The following is a 22,736-nucleotide window of genomic DNA, read 5'->3' as shown; positions in this document are numbered from 1 at the left end:
AACTAAAAAAAAAAAAAAAAAATAAGTTTAAAAATAAAAAAATATTAAAAGTTCAAATCACCCCCCTTTCCCCATTTCACAAATAAAAATAAATAAAAAATAAAAAAATTAAACATATTTGGTATTGCCGCGTTCCTAAAAGTCCGATCTATTAAAATATAACATTAGTTATCCCACACGGTTAAAGGCGTAAACGGAAAAACATTCCTAACGCCAAAACTACGTTTTTTTGGTCGCATCGCCTACCCAAAAAAATGTAACTAAAAGAGATCAGAAAGTCGCACATATCCCATAATGGTATTAATTAAAAAGTACACTTCAGCCCGCAAAAAATGAGCCCTCACCCAGGTCCGTAGGTGGAAAAATCAAAAAGTTATAAGCCGCAGAACATGGCGACGCGACGCAAATTAGAAAAAACGTAAAATTTTAATTTTTTTTTTTAGTGGTAAAACGTAACGAAAACTATATAAGTTTGGTATCACCGGAATCATAACGACCCATAGAATAAAGATAACCCATCATTTTAAACGAACTATGAACTCCAAAAAAAACGTAACCAGCGCAAAATTGTGGAATTGCGTTTTTTTTCCTTTTTACCCCACGTTGAATTATTTCCTGATTCCCCAGAATATTATACGGTATAGTAAATGGTACCATTAAAAAGTACAACTTGTCCCGCAAAAAAAAGCCCTCATGTGTCTATATAGCCGGAAAATTAAAAAAGTTACGCTTATTTGAACGCGAGGAGGAAAAAAAAAAAAAATTAACAAAAAACTCCCGGTCGGGAAAGGGTTAAGACACCTTTTATGTTATGCCTTTAAAATAAATGTTTGTCTATATATATATATATGTGTGTGTTGTGTGTGTGTGTGTGTGTGTGTGTGTGTGTATATATATATATATATATATACACACACTTTTGATCTTTTTAAACTAGATCGCGTCTAGTTAAAAATGCATGCGATGTGCTAATGCACTCTGTGTTTTGAGCTAGATTCGAACCATGTATGGGCACTTTTAGGCTGATACTTTTGTTTAAATCAAAGCATTAGGTAAACTGAATTAATACCAAAGTGGAACAAAGTAATGTTTTGACTAATTAAAATATTTCTGGATTAGTTGTATGATAGCTTTGTGCGGTGTTTCTTATTTGGGACTGAGCCACCTTGGCATGGTGCCTAGTCTTGCTTCATGTAATCATATATTGATAAGATTATATCGCACTGGTTTTGAGCTCCACAATACTTTTACCTTGTGCTGAAGGTCCTAATATTGTCTGTACTTGTTCGAAGACCCATAGTGATGTGTTGTTGGGAATAAAGTGACTGACCGGGTAATTAGAATCAATTTCCTATTTTTATTGTAGAATACAAGATGGATTTATTATATTTCGTTGGTGGAAAATGTACAACCCAAAACAAAAACAACATGGTAAGTTGGATTAAATATAATAATTGTTAATAAGCATATTTTCCTTTATCCCTTTATCCTTTTTGGTTTTCGATTTTGAGTGAATACTTTGTACTGATCACCATCTGTCAGTAAGTTTAAAATAAAGCTGAAATGCTATAGAAGAGAAAAGGAAATTCAGATATCCCCCCCCATCATCCACAAATGCTGCCAAGACCGGCCCTTGAGCCTGGTGCTGGTTTTAGAAATACCAGGGAACCCCAACTTTTTTGGCCCCCTGAGTTTCGAAAACCAGGATCAGTTCTTTGAGCCCGGGGCTGATTTATAGTGGTGGGGTTGGGGGACCCCACGCCATTTTTTTTTTTTGTTACATTTGTATTATCATGGCGCCCATCGCATCTTATACCACTAAATAAGGTATGCGATGCGATTTTCGCGTGAAAAAGGCAAAATGTACAATTAAATATCGCATTGCATGCCAGCAAATGGCATGCGATGTTTAATTGTACAAGCACCCTGATGGGTGCATACAATGTTAAATGCCCCCCATTGTCAACGCGACCCCCACTATGAACGACAACCCGGAGTGTGGCGAGCTGCGGCGGTACGCGTCCTCCGACCTTTTCATACCCCCACTATCCACGTCGGCATGGAGTTGATTTTAGATAGTATGGCGAGCCCCGCAAAATACGAGCCTGAAGCATGGCGATCAGACGCGGAATACATGTAAAATCATCTCGCTGCGCTCGCCACGCTTCGGGTTCGGTGGCTCCCTGCGCTCGCCACGCGATCTAAAATCATCTCCATGCCGACGTGGATAGTGGGGGTATGAAAAGGTCGGAGGACGCGTACCGCCGCTCCTCGCCGGCTCACTGCGCTCGCCACGCTTCAGGTTGGCGTTGATGGTGGGGGTGCATTTAACATTGAAAGCACTAATAAGGGTGCTTGTACAATTAAAAATCTGATCGCATCGCATGTGGTTATATCGCATGTGATGCGATGTGATGTACTAAGATCAACATCGTGGGCGCCGTGATAATACAGAAGTACCAATTTTTATATTTTTTATTTATTTATTTTTTATTTATTTTTTTTTTACAAAGGGCAGCATTGCACAGCCCAGACTGATCCATGCGATGCTACCACTTCGTAAGTTTTGGGCGGCTGTATGTACAAATACTATACGAACCGGTCTGCACATGAACGGCTACGACGTCGGAAAATACGAGTGAGAATAATAAGACGGCTTTGTAAATTTGACATATTGTTCATTCGTATTGTCGGGTCATACACTGCCAATCCTGTTCGTACGACCGTATTTGGCAGCGTTACAAAGTTCCCTCCCTTAATATGTCGGTCCACAATGAAAACACGACCTTAGCAAGGAAATATGGAAAATATGCACTGTTAGCATGCCCTGAGATTTTGTTTTGTATGAGCACTTCAGTTATGTCAAGTTTATTATTTAGCAAGTAGACTTTGACATTTGGGCTATTTAACATCAAATCATTTATTTGCTGTTTCTATGCTGTTTAAAATATGTTTTAAACATGTTTATTATTATTATATATTGGATTGTCATTATATGTTGTATGTATTGAAGGTTCTACATTAGAAGTCCTTGCTTACCAATAAATAACATTATACAGTATTTCAGATAAAGTATACATTAATTAAATATTTACACCTACCTACATAAAATAGAACATTGAAACCTAAAAATAATTTTGTGTTCGTTCAGTCATAAATAACAGCAGAGTTGTTGACCTCTCAAGTGCTGCAGTCGCCAGTATGAAGTGTTTACTTTGGATAATTGTCTGTGGTTTTAACCACCATCTGGTCATGAAAAACATTTGTCAGAGATTAGAACAAAAGCACTACAAGAGTAAACTTCAAGTTCAGGTTTTATGAAAGTATTTTTTCTTGCACTTGTGATACAGTACACTATTACACACACATGCCTTTCAGATATACTGACCGCAACCAATATATCATGTGTGCAGTGTCTGTATTGGGGAAGATGCAAGTTTTACCTGTACACACATTCTAGTACATTTTTTTTAATATTTTTTTTAGTGCATCTGTTGATGCCTTTTGATGCACAAAATTATTAAAAATGTATAAAATAACCTTTAAGCTTTGGCGGAAATTCCATTAGCTGCGATAATTTACAGCGGACTAATTGATCCCTTGAGATTATTTAGCTATCCCCCAAGGCAGCCCACAAGCTTCCTTTAAAAGGAATTTAATTGAAGATATAGGTCTGGAAACTGATCCTTGTCATTACGCCCATTGACTCGCCCTCCACCTGTCTTTTTGCTTTTTTTTCACCTTTTCCTTCTCATTCACCCCCCAACCTCTGTATTCCATACCTCCTCTCCATAGGCCACCCGTCTTTTTTGTTCTTCTGTCTTTATTTATTTTCTTGGATTTCTTGGATTCTCTGATGGTGCCCCCATGTCAGAGGGGTACTTTAGCTGGAGGAAACGGATTCGGTAGTTGTTTCCCAGCACGGTGCCCACTAAGCAAATAGCTTAGTGAGCTATTCTGCGTAGGAAAATGCGATGTCCATATTAAGTGCACAGGACTGCTTATACAATGAAATATCACATAGGATCGCATGGCACCAAATGCGATGCGATATTTCATTGTATAAGCACCCATGCCATGTGATGTGATGGGTGCTTACTATGCCATTGCGTCACCCCCACTATCCACGCCACCCCGAAGCATGGAGAGCGGCGGCAGAACGCGTCCTCCAACCTTTTCATACCCCCACTATCCACGTCGGCGTGGCGTGCGGACGCGGAATACATGTGAAGTAATGCGCATCCCCTCGCGGGGCTTGCTGCACTCGCCACGCTACGGGCTCGCTGCGCTCGCAACACTATATAAATTCAACTCCGCACCAGCGTGGATAGTGGGGGTATGAAAAGGTCTGAGGACGGGTTCTGCAGCCCCTCTATGATCCAGGGAATCTTGGGTGGAAAATCTGTGAGACTACCTCAAGATAAAATAAAAAGATTTCCCATTCCTACTTCTAGCAAACAGTCTTAACGAGAGGCGAAAAGTTATCATCCAGGACGCCCTTACTTCCGTAGAGGGAATTTGAATATGACTCGCCAGTCCTTTCGTCAGTCATACAGAAGAGGTTCAAAATTATGACCGTGGAGCTACAGTGAAAATAGGGGCAATCAACATTGTAGAAAATGGCTATCAAATAGAATTCTTAAGAAAACTATGGAAGAACTGATTTATCAGGTCCAGAGTTCCAGAGAAAGTGGTGGAGAAGCAGACCCTCTGCATGAAAATTCAGCAATTACTGGAGATAGGAGCAGTAGAGCATGTTCCAGAAGATCAAATACGTCAAGATTATTATTTGAATCTTTTTCTCGTAGAAAAAAAGCACAAGTGGTTTCAGGACCATTCTGGACCTGATGGAGTTGAAAATGTATATAAGAAGGACAAAGTTCAGAATGGAGACGATAAGTTCAATCCTTATGGGGCAGAGGCAAGGAGACTTCTTGGCGTCCATCGACTTAAAAGATGCCTATTATCATGTTGCAACAGGACAAGAGGACAGGAATTTTCTCAGGTTCTCTCTTCAAGAACATTTTCAGTTCACCTGTCTCCCCTTTGGACTCAAAACATCTCCGAGAGTTTTTATGAAAGATCCTGGTAATGCTGATAGCAGAACTGAGGAAGCAGGGAGTAAAAGTTTGGCCTTACCTGGACGATCTGTTGCTGTCAGGAAGATCAATAAGAGATGTTCAACTCAGTATCAAGATCACAATAGAATTCTTACAGGATCATGATTGGGTAATCAACCAAGAGAAAAGTCAGCTGGTACCGTCTCAGATAATCAAGTTTCTAGAAGTTCTTATAGACACGGAAAGCTTCTCAGTAAGATTATCAAGGGACCATTGTCTGAAGATTCAGGACCTGGCACAAATGTTTTTGCTGCAGGGGAATGTTCCCTAAATTCTGGCCTACAACTCCTAGGAATGATGGCATAGTGTATCCATATCATCCCCTGGGCTCAGTGGTACATGAGGAGCCTTCAGTGGCAACTCTACCCATATATAAAGAACAAAACCAGTGACAGATTTCAAATTCAACTGAATATCAAGATGAAAGATTCCCTGAGGTGGTGGAAAATCTTATAGTCTTTCCATTTTGCCCGAGAAGGGCCTGTTTTACGACTGATGAAGATGTCTATTCAATTCCGTGGGAATTGGCAGTAATACCAGATGTCTTGAGACAGGGTCCTGTAATTCATCCAGATCCAAAAACCTTTTGTCTAAAGGTATGGCGATTTGAGCTACATAGAAACACCACAATCTGTCTGGACAGGTAACTGAGTTACTTTTGAAAGCAAGGAAAGAGGTCTCATTGTTGGTGTATTACAAAACATGGAATAAATTAATTTCATGGGGAAAAATTGAGAGAGATTTCTTCAATATTTCTGCGGCTAAAGTGTTGCAGTTTTTGTATGACGGATTTGAGTTGGGACTGCCAGTAGCTACATTTAAGTCTCAAATTGCAACACTTCGTGTACTGCTAGACAGGCGACTGGCAGAAGAGAAACTTTTAACCGGAATGAGGTCATGGGTTCGATCTCCAAAATGGCTCTAACAGTGCAGAGTTTGCATATTCTCCCTGTGCTTGTGTGGGTTTACTCCGGGTACTCCTGTTTCCTCCCACAATCCAAAAATATACAGATAGGTTAATTGTCTTCCAACAAAATTAACCCTAGAATGTCTGTGTGCATGTGTACATGTGGTAGGGAATATAGATTGTAAGCTCCACTGGTACAGGGACTGATGTGAATGTTCAAATGTTCTCTGTAAAGCGCTGCGTAATATGTATGCGCTATATAAGAAACTGATAATAAATTGTAAAGAAATTCTGTAGAGCTATCAAAAGGATACGCCCACCGGTAAAATCATTGGTAGCTCCATGGGATTTGAATTTGTTACTCAAGGTTTTGATGCATCAACCATTTGAGCCAATGGAAGACCTCACTCTTGAATGTCTCACATTTATTTCTAGTGGCGATTACATCAGCCAGGAGGGTGAGCGAAATTCAAGCGCTCTGGATAAAGGAAGCTTATATGGTAATATTCCATGATAGTCATCCTAAGAACTCATCCAGACCTTATGCCTAAAGTCATATCTGCATATTTCATATTAATCAAGAGATCTCATTGCCAAGTTTCTTCCCTAACCCAATAGATGAAGAACAAAAGGCTTGTCACATGTTGGACCTGGTACGAGCAGTTTCTATGTACATTAATCGAACCAAGGATTGGAGAAAATCTGATCATCTGTTTATCATTCCTGAGGGGCCAAATAAAGGATTGGCGCCCACAAAACAGACCATTTCAAGATGGATTTGAGATGTGATTGAATTTACCTATAAGCATGAAGGCAAAGTTCCACCTCCAGTCACCAAGGCAAATTCAACCAGGGCATTGTCCACATCTTGGGCTAGAAGGGCTAATGCGTCGGTGACGGAAATCTGTCAGGCAGCAACGTGGTTCTCAGTCCATATTTTCACCAATCATTATGCCTTGAATGTGTCTACAGCCCACTTTGGGAGTCATGTACTACAAGAGGCATTGTCCATAAGATAATCCTCTAGAATAAATTGATATATTGCATTCATATTGGCTCCCTCCCAATTTTGTTCAGCTTGGGTATGTCCCACTGTCATGGCTGCCATGGGGATCGTAGAATAAATCCTAGAGATCCCATGGCAGCCATTGGTTTCCCTCCCGTTGTGTTGTGTCAGTGTTTTTCAGGGACTTTACTGCAGAGACACTGAAAAGACAGAGGGGAGGAAGGAGCAAGCTATTATACCCAAGGTGGGCTGTCCCTGAAAAAAGTCCTGTCTAATCTGGTAGGAAGAGGAGAATATCCCACTGTCATGGCTGCCATGGGATCTCTAGGGGAAAAAGGCATTATCGGTAAGTATAATTTTCAATATTTCAAAATGATGGCAGATCGCTATCCATACGCATACTGTGCAAATGTAAGTCTGACCCTACTGGACATCTGCGACAGTCTGCATTCTTTTGGACAGTCCCTGAATGACAGGTGTCCACCCACTAATGCCAGCTCCCTGTTGGTCAACATCCGGTCAAATTGCTTTATGATCCATACACAATTTCTGCCGCTATTCAGCCATGCGATTTGATCCATATCGTGCAATAATCTCTCCAGACAGAATCTTGTTACATCTGTTAAGAGTCTTTTCACACAGGGTCTTTGTCGTCCTTTGCGGTTTAATGTTGCAACTCATAAGGATTTATAAAAAAAAATTTTTGGGAGGAGCATTTATCTATAGTTTATAATATCTGTTATTCTGATACTTGCTATTTGTTGTGGCTTAAGAAAATGTTTGGAATTCTTTTAACATTCTTGGTTTAAGGCCGATCCTCCCATCCTGTCAGCTTGGCTCAACATGTGCAGAAAGGACTTGCACAGTATCTAGCATGCGAATATGTATACTGCATGTGGCTGATTGGTCAGATGTTTTACTGTATGTATTTGCTGGAAGATGGCACATCCATTTTAGATGTTATGTTTTGTATTAAAATAACATCAATAATCATATAAAGTACTGTAGAAGTTAATGTTGTATATCAGGCCTGGCCAACCTGCATCTCTCCAGCTGTTGTGAAACTACACCTCCCAGCATGCCTTGCCACAGTTTTAGCATTCCCTAATAGCAAAACTGTAGCAAGGCATGCTGAGACCTAAGGCCCCCCCATACACTAGTCCGATTCCGACGGATCTGGACGTGAAATCGGACCAAATCGGCTGTGTGACATGCCATCGGGTCCGATGTGTGGTCCCATGCACATCAGACCCAGACCCTGTGGCACATCAGATGTCTTGCAATCTGACCCATCAGTGGCACAACGCGGGTCCGATCCTAGATGTGCGCTAGCGGTGAAGCACCGCTGGCACACACCTATGTGCGTGCAGCTGGTAGTGATGGACGGTGGGATGTGGCTGCTGAATATTTTGAAATGACTGGCCAGATGTTGATTGGCTGAGAGAATTATCTCAGCAAATCAAATGGGAGGCCGCTGATTGGGTGAAAGATTTCTCTCAGCCAATCAGTGTCCAGCCATTCATTTCAAAATATTCAGCAGCCGCATCCTGCCCCACCACCCGGCAAAATGCAGCTACAAGCTCCCAGCCGCCGCTGCTCGGACAGACCCCGCTTCCCTCCACTACAAGCTGCCTGCCCCTAGATTACATGCAATAAATTGCATGCGATTTATTGCATGTAGAAATGGCACATCAAGCGCCAAATTGCATGTGATCCTCCCGGGGTCTCAGGTGCAAACCGGCCCAGTGTATGGGGGGGGGGGGCTTTTATAGTTTCTAAATGGCTGGAGCGCCATAGGTTGGCCAGACCTGTTGTATATAGTATAATATGATGTCCTAAAACTTTTATTTCTAATCCACCTAGATGTGCTGGTGCCTCCTATCACATTTTGTCAGGCCTTGCTTTGGTTAATTATACGCTACTGTAATATAATATTTTGATAAAAATATTAAGCTTTGTGACAAAGTGTGTACTTTCTAAAAAAATATTATACTGCATTCATGTAGTCTGCCCTAAACACATGTACATGCACACTCACATGCAGTACACAGCAATGAGCTGGTAAACCTACCAGTATATATTTGGATTGTGGGAAGAAAACCCACACAGGCATTGGGGGATTCTACCGCCGCATACAGTGGGAATCAAATCTTCAGTGCTGTAAGAAATAATGCCAAACCATTATGCCAACCATACTGCCCTGTGGAAAGCCATTCTCATTCTACTTATTTTAGACACTTGTCTGTATTTGGGTACTTGTGAGTTATCCGGGCTGCCGATTTTTTCATCGCGCCCGAAATCATGGGCATCGCGTCGGTCGTGGCCGTTATAAGGGGCTGCGACGCGATGCCCACGATTTCCCATAGACAGCAATGTTAAAATAAAATGACAATGTGAAATTGGCCAATATGGCCATTTCACATTGGATATGTTTTAAAAAAAAAAAGGTTTCATGGCCCCCCACCACCGTTAACGCCACCCCGCTATTGAGACCAACCCGAAGCGTGGCGAGCGCAGCGAGCCCGCGAGGGGCGGCGGTACGCGTCCTCCGACCTTTTCATACCCCTACTATCCACTAGGGCGTGGAGTGAGAATAGAATAGTGTGGCGAGCGCAGCGAGGCGACGCGGACACCTGTGAAGCCCGCAAGGGGATGCGGATACCTGTGAAGGTATCCGCGTGCCCTCGCGGGGCTCGCCACGCTTCGGGCCTCGGTGGCTCGCTGCGCTCGCCACACTATTCTATTCTCACTCCACGCCCTAGTGGATAGTAGGGGTATGAAAAGGTCGGAGGACGCGTACCGCCGCCCCTCGCGGGCTTGTTGCGCTCGCCACGCTTCGGGTTGGTCTCAATAGCGGGGTGGCGTTAACGGTGGTGGGGGGGCCATGAAACCTTTTTTTTTTAAAACATATCCAATGTGAAATGGCCATATTGGCCAATTTCACATTGTCATTTTATTTTAACATTACTGTCTATGGGAAATCGGGTCCATCGCGTCTTTTAACATTACTGTCTATGGGAAATCGCGGGCATCGCGTCGCGGTCCCTTATAACGATGCACCCGATTTGGGGCTAAATCGCGGGCATCGCGTCGGTCGGGTGTCCTTAAGTTAACTAAACTTAAGGACAAAATCGGCAGCCTGGATAACTCACAAGTACCTGTATTTGTTCTCACTCCTGACTCCTGTTAATTTGCTTTGGGAGCTAGAAAAAACAATTAATCTTTTCCGTGTCACTATAATATGGATATAACCAGAGAAATATAAAATATGGAGTTCAGTCCATTATTTTGTTTATTTATTACTTAATGACCAATACCTACTGGCAAGATACAATAAACATCAGTAAGACAGTGACTACTTTAATAATGTGGAAATAAAACTGTGACCTGAACAGTACAGGTGGAATGGAGGGCGTAGAACATTCGTGTTCTGATGACCTCTGTAGGCTTTCAGACCAGAAGTGATAAAATATGAAGCATTTTCTCGAGAACACACTTGTATATGTATGCGCACACAACTGACTTATTGGCTGAAGGCATTTTGTTGTATTTTATGAAACACTAATTATTGTACATTATATGCAACCTGTCAGATTTGTTTTACATAATTTAGGATTACTCTTTTAATGAGGCCTAATGGCTTCCCAAGAGAATCAAATCTTAGAAAAAACCTCAATCATCATCTTGTTAGTGATCGCTTGTAAGGGTCCCATGTGGGCTGTAGTCTGCTTTAATTTTCCATGTATAATTGATCAGAGTCTCTTGGAGCAGATACTACTAATTAATAGCCTAACTTTCTGTTCTCCTCTATTAAGTGTTTTACTTTCCTATTGTACAGTAGTGTGCGTATATTGGCATAAGGCAATGTTTTCAATATAAATTGTCTCCATATTTTTCTGCTTCTCATAAACATCTGTGGTAAAGGCAGTTTATTTCCTCCTGTTAGTAGAACTGTAGGCTAGGCTGAGGAACAGATGAGAGCATACAAATAAATGTCAGGCACAACAGGGTGGCCGTGTGGGTTTTTGTAGTCCATTTGTTTTGTCTTTTCCAGAACAACCAGACTATTTGGCATTGTTGCTGACCGGTATAATATGATGATTATTATCATTATTATTATTATTATTATGATTACTATTATAATAGGTATTAACTGTTATGTTCTAGTTAGGTTTCTTTATAACTTAGATTATGAACTTTTGTATTTTTTGTCTGTCTTATGTTCTTAATTTTAATTTAGATCAGTCAATATAATTGAATACATTTCTCTTTGTTTTCTTTTTTTTGTGGTTGTTCTTATGCATCACTTTCTATAGTTTTGATAACTAGCTGATCGCAAATTCTTGACTTATTTTTTGAGATCTTGGTGCAAAACAAAATCTTTTCCTATGTGTATATCCCTCTTTATTTTAAACAATTCCTGGTCTGAATAAATGCTATTGCAAGAACTATGTAGTACAGTACTGTACTTAAATTAAGAAATATGTTAATAAAGACAGCTTAAACCCTTTCTAAATTCCCTGTTTCTCTTTTCTTGTTAGATCCCAAAGCAGAAACCAGGCTATACATTACAGTAAATGATTTTGAATTCCATGTTTACAACCGATCTGATCTTTATGGGCACCTCGAGGAGCTTTTTGGCTTAGACCCTACCATATTTCCTCCCAGGAAAGATGATGATAAGGTTCGGGAGAATGGAAAAGAAAAAGTGCAGTCTGAACTTGAAAGGTATTTTCGTTTATTAACTGAAGAGAGATTTTTTTAAAAATGTTACTTGCAGGAAATCTCTGCTTTTCCTGCGGTAATTGGTGCTTGTCAGTCTTTCATCCTTTCAAACTTAAATGAAAATTTTATTTTAAAAAACAGAAAAGAATGTGCCAAGTTATGTACTCTGCCCAAACCTTTAATATGGCTGCTCCTATTCAGTCATACAAAATCGTTGAGCACCTTTCTATGTAAGAATAAGTTACTTCCACATTCATTGAACATAAATACAAAATTATGTGATGCAGCTTATTACACTATTCAAGTTAGTTTAATATTTAATGGCCAATGTTTGGAATATGAACAGTTAATAATCATGTAATTCTGTAAAATGAATAGCTGAACATTTTGAATTGTGACTTCACGTTAAAGTAACTCTATCACCTATTTAATTGTGGGCTCTTGCCTTTATCAAGTTTTTTTTTCTGTAAAAAAAGGTTTTCATTTTCTCTTTCAGTGGAAAAGTTAAAACGGAATCTGCAGATCCGTCCTCATCTTGGAGATCTCTCATACCAGTAATTAAAGTCAATATCAGCACAGTAAGTAAAATATAGCAATATAAAGACCGTATCTGTCTCTACAATGGTTACAAAGACAGACCGTGACAGATGTCAAATACTTCTACATGGAACTTCCCAATATTTTGTTAGCTTCAAAACCAGACAGGCAAGATACCGGTTGTGGAAGATCCAAAATGATGAGAAAGGAGGATAGAAGTACAGTATATGCTATGGAATGTAAACTCTAATATTTTTTGAGATGTGTACTGAACAAAGAGGAGGGTGCATTTTACCTATATAGTGTAAGATTTGACATCTTGCTAAAGCTACTGTATACCATTATAGTGATAAGGCAATATGTAATAATCAGTACATTATATGTACTCTAATACAATGTCCTCAATTGATCCTATGCCTCAGAGTAGTTTCCCCATTTAACATATTAAATTGTAGTTCAATACATGACAGACAGCTTGTGTGTGCATTTATCTTAAACCTGGTTGTCCTGTGCTGCTTGGCGCAATAAAAGCGGATGCACTGCAGTTCAGTTAATTCACTGGTCATCAGACTAGAGCAGGGGTTCCCAAACTTTTTTGAATCACGGCGCCCTAGAGCTTCAAAATATTTTCAAGTCACCCCTAGGCCAAATACTTCTTATCGAGAAATTCTGAAAAGAAAATATTAAAGTACATTGGGTTTATATGTCACAGTTATCTGGTGAGGGACAGGATCCTTCTATTTGTCCACATATATTATGATTGGCAGCCACCAGCACTGGTTTTGCCTATTACATTGACCATTCATAATATGAATTGATCCTGGTCCACCAACCCAGGGCACCCCTGCAAGTGTCCTGAGGCACCCCAGGGTGCCTAGGCACACAGTTTGGGAACCACTGGGCTAGAGTGTAACTGAGTACTAGAACTCACTGACCCCACATTGAAAACAGGCACTTAGATTAGCCATACTTATTATTGGTTAGAGCAAGTGGCCCCTAATCTCCTGCAAATTTCAGCCAAGACTTCACTTTAGGTGAAAGACACTGATTTCCAAGACATACCAGCATGCCAGTACCTCCTTCTGCTGTTGAAATCCATAATGCGTGGGCTTGGCTGCCTCTTCTGTTTTGTTGGTCACTAGCCCTTTGAATGTGTGAGACCTCTGTCCAGTGCCAGCATCATCATTAAGTGGAATCCCTGGGGTCCTTCTTCCTCTTTTGCGATTGGTATATGTGACTCTTGGAGGCTGGTTGTAGCAGGGTATCTGGGCTTTTTCTTCACTATTGAAGAAAAAGCCCAGATCACTACACTCCCAATTTGTAAAGTACAGGGTGCAGTTCAGCATTCAAAAAACATGTACAAAATACACAAGTCTAGGTTCCCCGACAAAGCAATACACGGGGTAAAAATTTTGGACCATGAATAAAGAGAAAAAAACTGTCACACAGTTAGAATAGAGGCAGCTGATTATTAATCTAATTAAAATACTGCTGTTTTACGGTTAAAATGTTAGTCATATATGTTCATTCAATATGGTCCTCAATCAGGTCATAAGAGCTGCTGCTTTTACATTTTTCAATATCTCTCCTCCCTTTTTGAGATGACCTAATCTATCGATCTTGCAAAAGTAAATCATAAATCTATCTATCTATCATAAAATCTCTAGTGTCCATGAGTCTCTGAAACACTGGCATCTGCTGGCAGAGAGTGAGGCTACATCTTTCTCTACCTTCATGCACAAACACAGAAGGTAGCAGACTAGCTTTAGAAGCTTTTGCTTAGAGTGTGCTTATTAGTATGTATATATGTTATACGTACTGTATGTACAGTTTGTATATGTGTGTGTGTGTATATGTGTGTATATATATATATATATATATATATATATATATATATATATATATATATATATAGTATGTGCTATTAACCCTTAGAGTCCCAACATATGTGAGAGATGTTAAAAATATCCACTAAAAATGCCATCTCTCACATTTGTTATATAAATTCAAATAAAAAAAGTGTGAAAAAGATTATATCTACTATATAAGGTAAACATTACAGGTCATCATGATGAATAAAAATGTTTTCTTGCCAATTTTCACACTCATCACTGGGCACTCAAAGGGTTAATCAAAGTCTATTAGAGAAGTTAATTGTTCCCCTCCTTATAAGATGGTCTTCAATATCTACTGGAATACCACCACCTCATGAATGCTTACATCTGGAAAAGAAGATCATGCAGACAAAGGCTTTTTATATGGTGTAGGTCAGGCATTACCAATCTTGGTCACACTAACAGCGTTGAATTTAGGGAATGTGCAACATCCACACATTTATTTAAAACTGCAAGACTAGATTAAAAGTAATAATAATACATTTCATGCACAGGCATATATACACTTAGATGAAAAACCTAGGTATGCTCACCAATGAAGTTGTATAATGGGTTATCTGTGTCTAGGAGAGCAGGTTTAAGTGCTGCACCATTTCAATCTAAATGTATTTATTTTCAAGGTGGTGCTGCACTCCTTTGTGTGCTATTAATTCCTAAAGAAGTATTTTCTCTTGGGATGGGAGGGGTAACAGCAATAATGTCCAAACTTGATGTTGAACACAATATATGGATGTAAAAATGAAATTTATTGTACTAGGCCCATATATGTATAACTGCCTCTTTCCTACGCAAAGTGGGACGCATTAAATATTATATTATTAAATACAACCTATAGGTTCCTAATACTAAAGCATTTAAGAGTTCCAAATAATATCAGTCCTAATTCTTTAGTTTGGCTTTAGTTTGACAGGTAGCTCTGAAATGTGTGATGTCTGATCAATTTATTCTGGTGACAGGCCACAGCTGGAACATTTAATGGAAGAAAAAGAAGAAAATACTTAGGGGAAAGTGACATATCTATAGCCAAAATAACAATTTATAATACATCTAATTGCCTGACAAAGTGCCATGAATTTCAGACCGTGTGTAGTTGATAATGTATGAGCTTGATATGACACTATATTTTATGTTTAATATTTTAGTGTACTGAAATGCCTATTTTCCCGTAGTATGGTTTCTGATTTTGAGCACTTGATATCTACTGGGGCCAACTGCAGTATAGTCCATTTGATCGGGAGACTTGTCATTTTTTTTTATTAGAAACATAACTTGTAGTTGGGATTAAACCTTTCCCATGTCAAGATCCAGGATCTGTTGTATCTAAAAGTGAGTTGTCATTCTGCCACTTGGGACTTGTGAATATATGTTTTAGAATGAAGAGTTTGACAAGTACATTCCTATCCAACTGGCATTGTCATATTAGTTTAATCACACTGGGCAATGACATGCTGGCAGACTGGCATAAAAGAAACTTGGTTTAATATTTTGAGTTGCAAAACAAATATTAAAAGCCGTAATCTGTATAAAGAAACAAACATTGACTTCTATACAGTTGGACATAATGCATTATTTGTACAAATTGCTGTTGTTTTCTTTTTAACATATGTGCGTCGCATATACTTGCGGTAAGGCATTTTGCACTTACATACGCTGCACTAAGATAAGACAGGACGTGTCTGCACATCCAAAATCCAGTGTGTTTTGTGCCAAATGTGTCCCATGCTGACCATTTTGGTCTTATTTCCTTTTGAAGTATTAAATTAGACTTTAATAGTTAATGTACTGGGTTTTTTTTTTTTGTGGATACATTTTTCTGTAACGTTTACATTGCTATCACTCTGATGTCTCATCTGCTGGTGTAAACAAGGCACATATACTACTGTTTTGGTGTAGAGCAGTGCATGCATGTTGCATATATGTGGTCAAATATAAAAAAATGCACCTCTCTCCAGGCCTTATTTTGTGTTTGAGATTTATATGCACATTCTGTCCAAATCTATACAAAGCACAAATGTTTCAGAAATTCTAAAAACTGGATTTTTGAACTCCCAGTAAATCCCTGGATTTTTTTTAGTCCCAGTAAATCGCTTCCTCTCAGTCCACACACCCCCCCCCCCCCTTGGTATTTAGTACAACTTCAGAAGCAGCCTCAAACTAATGGTGATAAACAAAATATAGGTTACAAGTAATCAAGAGCCAACAAGCAAAGAAACAACATACAGGTGGGAGCGCAGTTAATTTCAGAAGGATTTAAGGGGCAGGTACAAAATTATTATTTTTTTCATCCAATCTGATGGACACTGGACCATGAACCCCTTATGTAAGTGTATACTCAGGAAAATCTGAACGGTAAACTTTCCGATTTGAAACGATCAACCTTGATTGTGAGCACTGGAAATTAAGAAAGTGGGACCAAGCTTTCACTGGCGTATTGGCTTTTGTGAAAAAGCCACATAGGACCAGATACACAAAACTTTAAAAAAGTGATAAACAACCAGCTAATCCACTCCTAAATGCCATGTCACAGAGTGGTTTTGATACATTTCAGTTTTGAGCTGACAGGCTGGTATTTTATCACTTTTTTTAGTATATTTACTAAATGCCAATTATGATAAATTTTTATTTATCCCTATTTGAACTATTCAGATCACTGGAAATCTTTTTTACTCGATGTTCGACTTCAAGGGCTAGAACACCTCAATTACTAATCTTTCAAAATTAAGTAAAAAATAAATATATTTTAGTACTTTAAATGTGTGCTTTATCCCTGAAAGCCCAACATCAGTAAATATTGATCTGAAAGTGATAAATATAAAAAAAATTGAACTTTAGGAGACTACTAGTACTGCAAAAGCCATAACCTCCCAAATAAATGGGAGAACCGATACACCACAGTGCCAGACCACACAGAAAACCTAAGCCAGCAGTGCAGGATCCTGAAAGATAAAGCACCATAAAAACAAATAACAAGGAGACATCCATTTGAAAAGCTGGAATGTAAGTTGATTCAGGACACAACCACTGCAAAAACCAAACCAAGGGGCAGAAAACAGAACCAGACATTAGTTCAGAATAAGCGCCCTTAGAAGGAGATGTTATGGAATCCCAAAACATAGGGCCTGAAAGCAGCATGTATGAACAGTAAGAGAATCTGAACCATGGAGGACTTCTACCCAGTGCTTGTGCAACAAAAGTTTATATACATCCTGCCTTGTGACACAACGAAAGGCAGTCAGATGCTGAACTCCCTCTTAAAAGTGTAGAGCAGAGGTTACCAACCAGGATCCTAGAGTCCCTCCCAATGGTCCAGGTTAAAGTACATCCATGCTTGACCACACATGACTTAATTAGTAACCCAGTGAATTTAATTTAACCATCAGTGCTGAGCCATGGATATACTTTAAACGTGGATTGTTGTTGTGCTTGGAGGACCATGTTTGAGAACCTCTGGAGAGAAAAACCTGAAACCTTAGGAAATAGACATTTGATCCTGTATGCCATCTATGGCCTCAATACACCAATGTTGTAGTCTGCACATAGAGAAGCCTAGATTCATGCTCCAGAAGCACACACATGGAACAGGCTCGGTACCAAGGCAATGTATAAAGCAGCTGAGATTCCAACTCCACAATCAGAAACCTTTAGCAAAGTTGGAAACAATTGGCCAGTGCTAGTCCACATAATGGGTCCCAGAACAGAGCAGTAATAACCAGCCCATCAAGATTATCAACTCCAGAAAAACCAAGGACTCAATACCACTTACCGTCCATGGAAAAAAGTACACCAAGTACCCGTAGAAATGAGCACAAACACTAGGTGGGAAGAACTCTCCCATATCCACTGCTCGTTTTTTCTCAAAAAAAGCACCACCATGAGTCTAAGCAGTTCTAGGGAATAGTAATAATAATAATAATAATAATAATAATAATAATAATAATTATTATTATTATTATTACATTTTAGAAGGTGCATAAAAAAGTGGTTTGCAGCGCCAGACATATGGCACACAGAAAAATACAGAGGACACTGAACTAAACATTACAGTAACTGAATAACTAAAACCAAGCACAGGTAACACTTAGCAGCACAAGTCTCTATACACAATAGAGCTGAGATTTGTCCATGTACTACCAGGGGTGGGTTGTTGGAGAAGATGAACGGTACTTGTGTATTATAGCGGCGCCCCCGATGTGCATCGCGCGATGTTTATATTGCGTCGCATCTCATGGCATGCATCGCGTAGCATGCGATGCAACGCGATTTTTGCCCCCTATGCGATGAAAGTTCGTATAAGCACCCTAAAGGGTGCTTACAATGTGAAATGCACCCCCACGCCCCCCCCCCCCACTATAAACGTGAACCCGAAGCGTGGCGAGCGCAGCGGTACGCGTCCTCCGACCCTTTCATACCCCCACTATCCACGTCGGCGTGGAGTTGAGAATAGAAAGTTTGGCGAGCGCAGTGAGCCACCGAGCCCGAAGCGTGGCGAGCGCACGCGGATACCTTCACAGGTATCGGAGTCCCCTCGCAGGCTTCACAGGTATCCGCGTCCCCTCGCGGGGCTCGCCAAGCTTTGGGCTCGGTGGCTCGCCACACTTTCTATTCTCAACTCCAAGCCGACGTGGATAGTGGGGGTATGAAAAGGTCGGAGGACACGTACCGCCGCCCCTCGCGGGCTCGCTGGGCTCGCCAGGCTTAGGGTTCACGTTTATAGTGGGGGGGTGGCGTGGGGGTGCATTTCAAATTGTAAGCACCCATTAGGGTGCTTATACAACGTTTAATCGCGTCGCATCGCATTGTATGGCATTGTATGCCATGTACAATGTCATACAATTTTTAAATTGTATGACATTGTACAGCATCGCGCGATATCGCGTCGTATCGCATACCATCGTATGCCTTATGGTATGCGATACGATGGGCGCCGCCAAAATACACAAGTACCAGATGAACTATTTCAAGTGAGAAGAAATGCGGGTGTAGACATTCGCTGAGCAGGAGCTGTAATTAAAGTGCGAGAGAATAGGTCTGTGAAAATAGGAGGGATGAGGGCTCTGCTCCAAGGAGTTCACAATCTAGAGAGGGAGAGCAGGTGACACCAGGTACAGACAAGGAGACCTAAAGATGGTAATAGCGAACCTAATAGGCTACCCCCTCCAGGATGTAGACATGGTTAAAAAACTGGCAATTAAATGCTGGCCACAGCTACAGGTACTGTAGGTCCACAGGGAAAGGTCAGAGGAATCCTGTTAGGGTGACATTCCCCTCCTGTCTGAGGACAACTACAGTGTAAGAAGCAGCCCCAGGTAAATCATTGCTAAAGCCTGCAAAATCAGAGTAGTAATGGCCAAAGCTTAAGGGCACTTGAACCGAGTCATACCCAGATAGACCCGATAACTATGAAAAGCCACACAATTCTGGTACTTTGAAAGCTCAGCTGGAAAGGAAAAAATACACAATTATTTAATAAAAGACTCTTTAGGCAGTCCTAATGAAAACAGCCCAGCTTTCATGGGCTCTGAACAAACGCTGACAACCATTCGGTGCCAGCTCTAACTGTCCTTTTATGCAATCTATGATCCAGTGTCCCCCAGATTATATGAAAGAGAAATAATAGTTGCCTTGTATAAATGATCTAAAATAAACATGAGGAGTGGCCTATTCCAGCTGAGATGCTGTGGACCTTTGAGCAGGCAAACATTTGGTTTCAGTTATTGCTGCTAAATGTGGCACAACCTGTTACGTTTCGGGGGCAATTACATTTTCACGTGGGTGATACAAGTGTTGGATAACCCTTTTTTTTCTTTAATAAAAGCCATACATAAAAAAAAAAAAAAAGTATATTGTGTTTACTTGAGTTTTCTTCAATTACAATAAAAATACCACTACAGTAGGTATGAATGTCTCTGCGTATGATAAGCCCCTGGAACTCACATCAATATTTAATGTGAACACTGAAGGTGTTTTATTTTGAAGTACAGTTATAGCCAAGTTCTTCTGTTCTTCTTGAGAAATGGCCGATAGTGCTCCACTTGGCACAGTCAGCCGCATCCACGACTTGGATACGCTACACTACTAATTCTTTTCAATGAGCCGCAGGTGCAACTTGGACACCACGAGCACAGCGGCGGGTGCAAACCTTTCACCACACAGGTTGCACATGGGACTTGGCCCCTCGATGAGCACGGCTTTATCTGTATCCTATATATTACTGGCTAGTCTAATATGTTTATAATCTCTCTTATAATTATTGTTTTTAAATGAATGTAAAAGGGTAAAAGTTAAAATAGCCAATTTTATTTGTGAATTGTGTGCTCCTTTTCAAATAATGGGATCAACTTTAATTGTAGGGACGCTTGGCCTTTGGAAATCATTACCAGCCTCAAACCTTGTGTGTAAATTTTGATGATGCATTCCTCACATACACCACAAAGCCCCCATCGAGTCATCTGGACCAGTTCATGCACATCCTAAAAGGAAAACTGGAGAATGTCAGGGTGATGCTAGTCCCCAGTCCGAGATATGTTGGTCTTCAGAACGACGAGTATGTATTTTTAATTTTATTTATTTTTGACCTGTAAAAGAAGTACATTACACCGGATTACATAATTATAATGGTGCCCATATACTTGTGTGATTTTTGCCTTTTTTCCCCGCAAGATTTTGATGCATTTGGCCGACTTAAGTCATGTAAAAAGTGTCAAATCGTATGTCTATTCCTTTAGATCCAAAACAAGGTCCAGGTCTGGAGATTATCATGGCTGCCACAAGGATTTGTGGTATCCCGTAGCGATGAATGGGATTGCGTGTGATACATCCAAATGCAAAAGGACCGCATACAATCCAGCTGCCGGGGTATCACATGTGATACCTTGCACTAGTGTATGGGGCCTTAAATATTTTCAAGGAAAAGTTCATAATTTTTTTTATTTTTATTCTTTTTAGCATTGGAATAACACGCTGTAGACTGCATTGTAATAGGTATACATTTGTATAGGTAAAACATAATAATCACATGTTGTATGTGATTTTGGTCTTTTGGTAGTTTAAAGGACAAATCATTATAAAATACAAATGTTTGTCAAAAAGAAACAAATAGATTTGTAAAAGGTGCCATGCAGATGCTACCTTTCTGTTTTCAGCCATGTCAAGCTTTGAGGTGCTCACGGGATACTGATGGCCAGAATCCCAATGCATCCCAGGGATAGGCACGATAGGAAGGTTTAGGTTTCAGGAGGGGCAAGAAGGGTCAGGCAGCGAGAGGGGTAGGTTAGATTTAGAGGTAGGGAGATAATACCAGGATGTATCAGGATTCTGACTGTTGGGACTCTGACTGCCAGGATTTCACTGCAATGTTCTTCAGTGAGTTTGGATGCCAAATCTTTGCAAAGATTGCATCCTAGAGGTTGTTCCCACACTTGGGGCCAGATTCTCTAAGCTTCGAAAAGTTATAAAATGGAGAGGGATAAACAGCCAGCCAGTCAGCTCCTGTCTGACATTTTTCAAACACAGTCTGGGACATGGCAGGTAGGAGCTGATTGGCTGGCTGTTTATCCCTCTCCATTTTATCACTTTTGAATCTTAGAGAATCTGGCCCTTGGTGATAAGTTGTCCCATGCTGTATCACTAGCCCAGACAGTCCGCACAATGGTGAAGCCAGCAAGATTTCATTTTTATCCATCTGATGTTTAGATTAGTGCCGTGATTACTGATGGTTTTATTCATTATTGTATGTAAAGTAGTACAATCACTTCCTAATGATAAAAAAAGTTAAGTACAAACTGTAAAATTGCTAATATGTGTGTGGATCCGACGTGTTTCCAATTACGAATCCATGTAGGTTGTTAATGAAATGCCAAATATTCTTTCCTTGCAAGATATGCCCTTTTTAGTCTGTAATAACTGACCAGTTGATCCCATTTAGTTATCATTGGCTACCTTTTTCAGACTGAAGTTAATACAGTAAAGATGCAATTGGTGACAGGACAGAAGCGCTCAGTGAATATAAGACCATTTTTAATGTTAACAGACAAAAAACACTGCAATCAATAAAAGAGGAACACTTCTTAGATGTAGGGAGGCAGTCTTACCCAGTAGGTGTGGAGTGCAGTCTTATAATGCAGCCTGCTAGGCTCCAAAAAGTTTCTCCCAGTCAGGCTTCTCTGGTCCTGAGTCACTGTAGCAACCAATGCAATTTCAGCCTCCTTTGGCCCTTTCTCAAGGCTAGTGAATACATTGTATCTAGTACCCTCTGCTGCTAAATATTTCATGTTAGTAATGCTATGTTCAAATTCATTGTCGGACTGGGGCATGAAGGGCCCACCTGGGAATGTTGTTATAGGGACCCACTGTAGGGGGTATGGCCAGTCTCTAGAGGGGTGTGGCCAGCTATCACAGACGTTTGGCAAACCTTTAAAGTAAATAGTACAGTAAATTCTGCTTGTGCATGCATGATAATGTACCACATTAGTAACCACAGTGCTCGGTAGAAGATATACTGTACCATAGTCTTTTGCAGTATAATGTAACATTTGTATAATGTAGAA

General features: G+C 40.2%; 1 protein-coding gene across 17 annotated transcripts in view; it reads left to right on the top strand.

Moving 5' to 3' along the window:
* BLTP1 (bridge-like lipid transfer protein family member 1) overlaps window positions 1-22,736 on the top strand; it is a 250,134-nt gene that overhangs the window by 38,612 nt on the left and 188,786 nt on the right. For all 17 annotated transcript variants that reach the window (XM_083174415.1, XM_083174421.1, XM_083174431.1 and 14 more), the window contains exons 5-8: window positions 1,367-1,431; window positions 11,575-11,761; window positions 12,255-12,336; window positions 20,541-20,734. In XM_083174415.1, the coding sequence (XP_083030541.1) occupies window positions 1,367-1,431; window positions 11,575-11,761; window positions 12,255-12,336; window positions 20,541-20,734 (528 nt within the window). The remainder of the gene's footprint in view (window positions 1-1,366; window positions 1,432-11,574; window positions 11,762-12,254; window positions 12,337-20,540; window positions 20,735-22,736) is intronic.

This window comes from Crinia signifera, chromosome 1, assembly GCF_055691185.1.
Source record: "Crinia signifera chromosome 1, ASM5569118v1, whole genome shotgun sequence".
Classification (NCBI taxonomy): Eukaryota; Metazoa; Chordata; class Amphibia; order Anura; family Myobatrachidae; genus Crinia; species Crinia signifera.
Note: the sequence above shows the minus strand (reverse complement) of the source record. Positions and strands in the feature narration are given on the sequence as shown.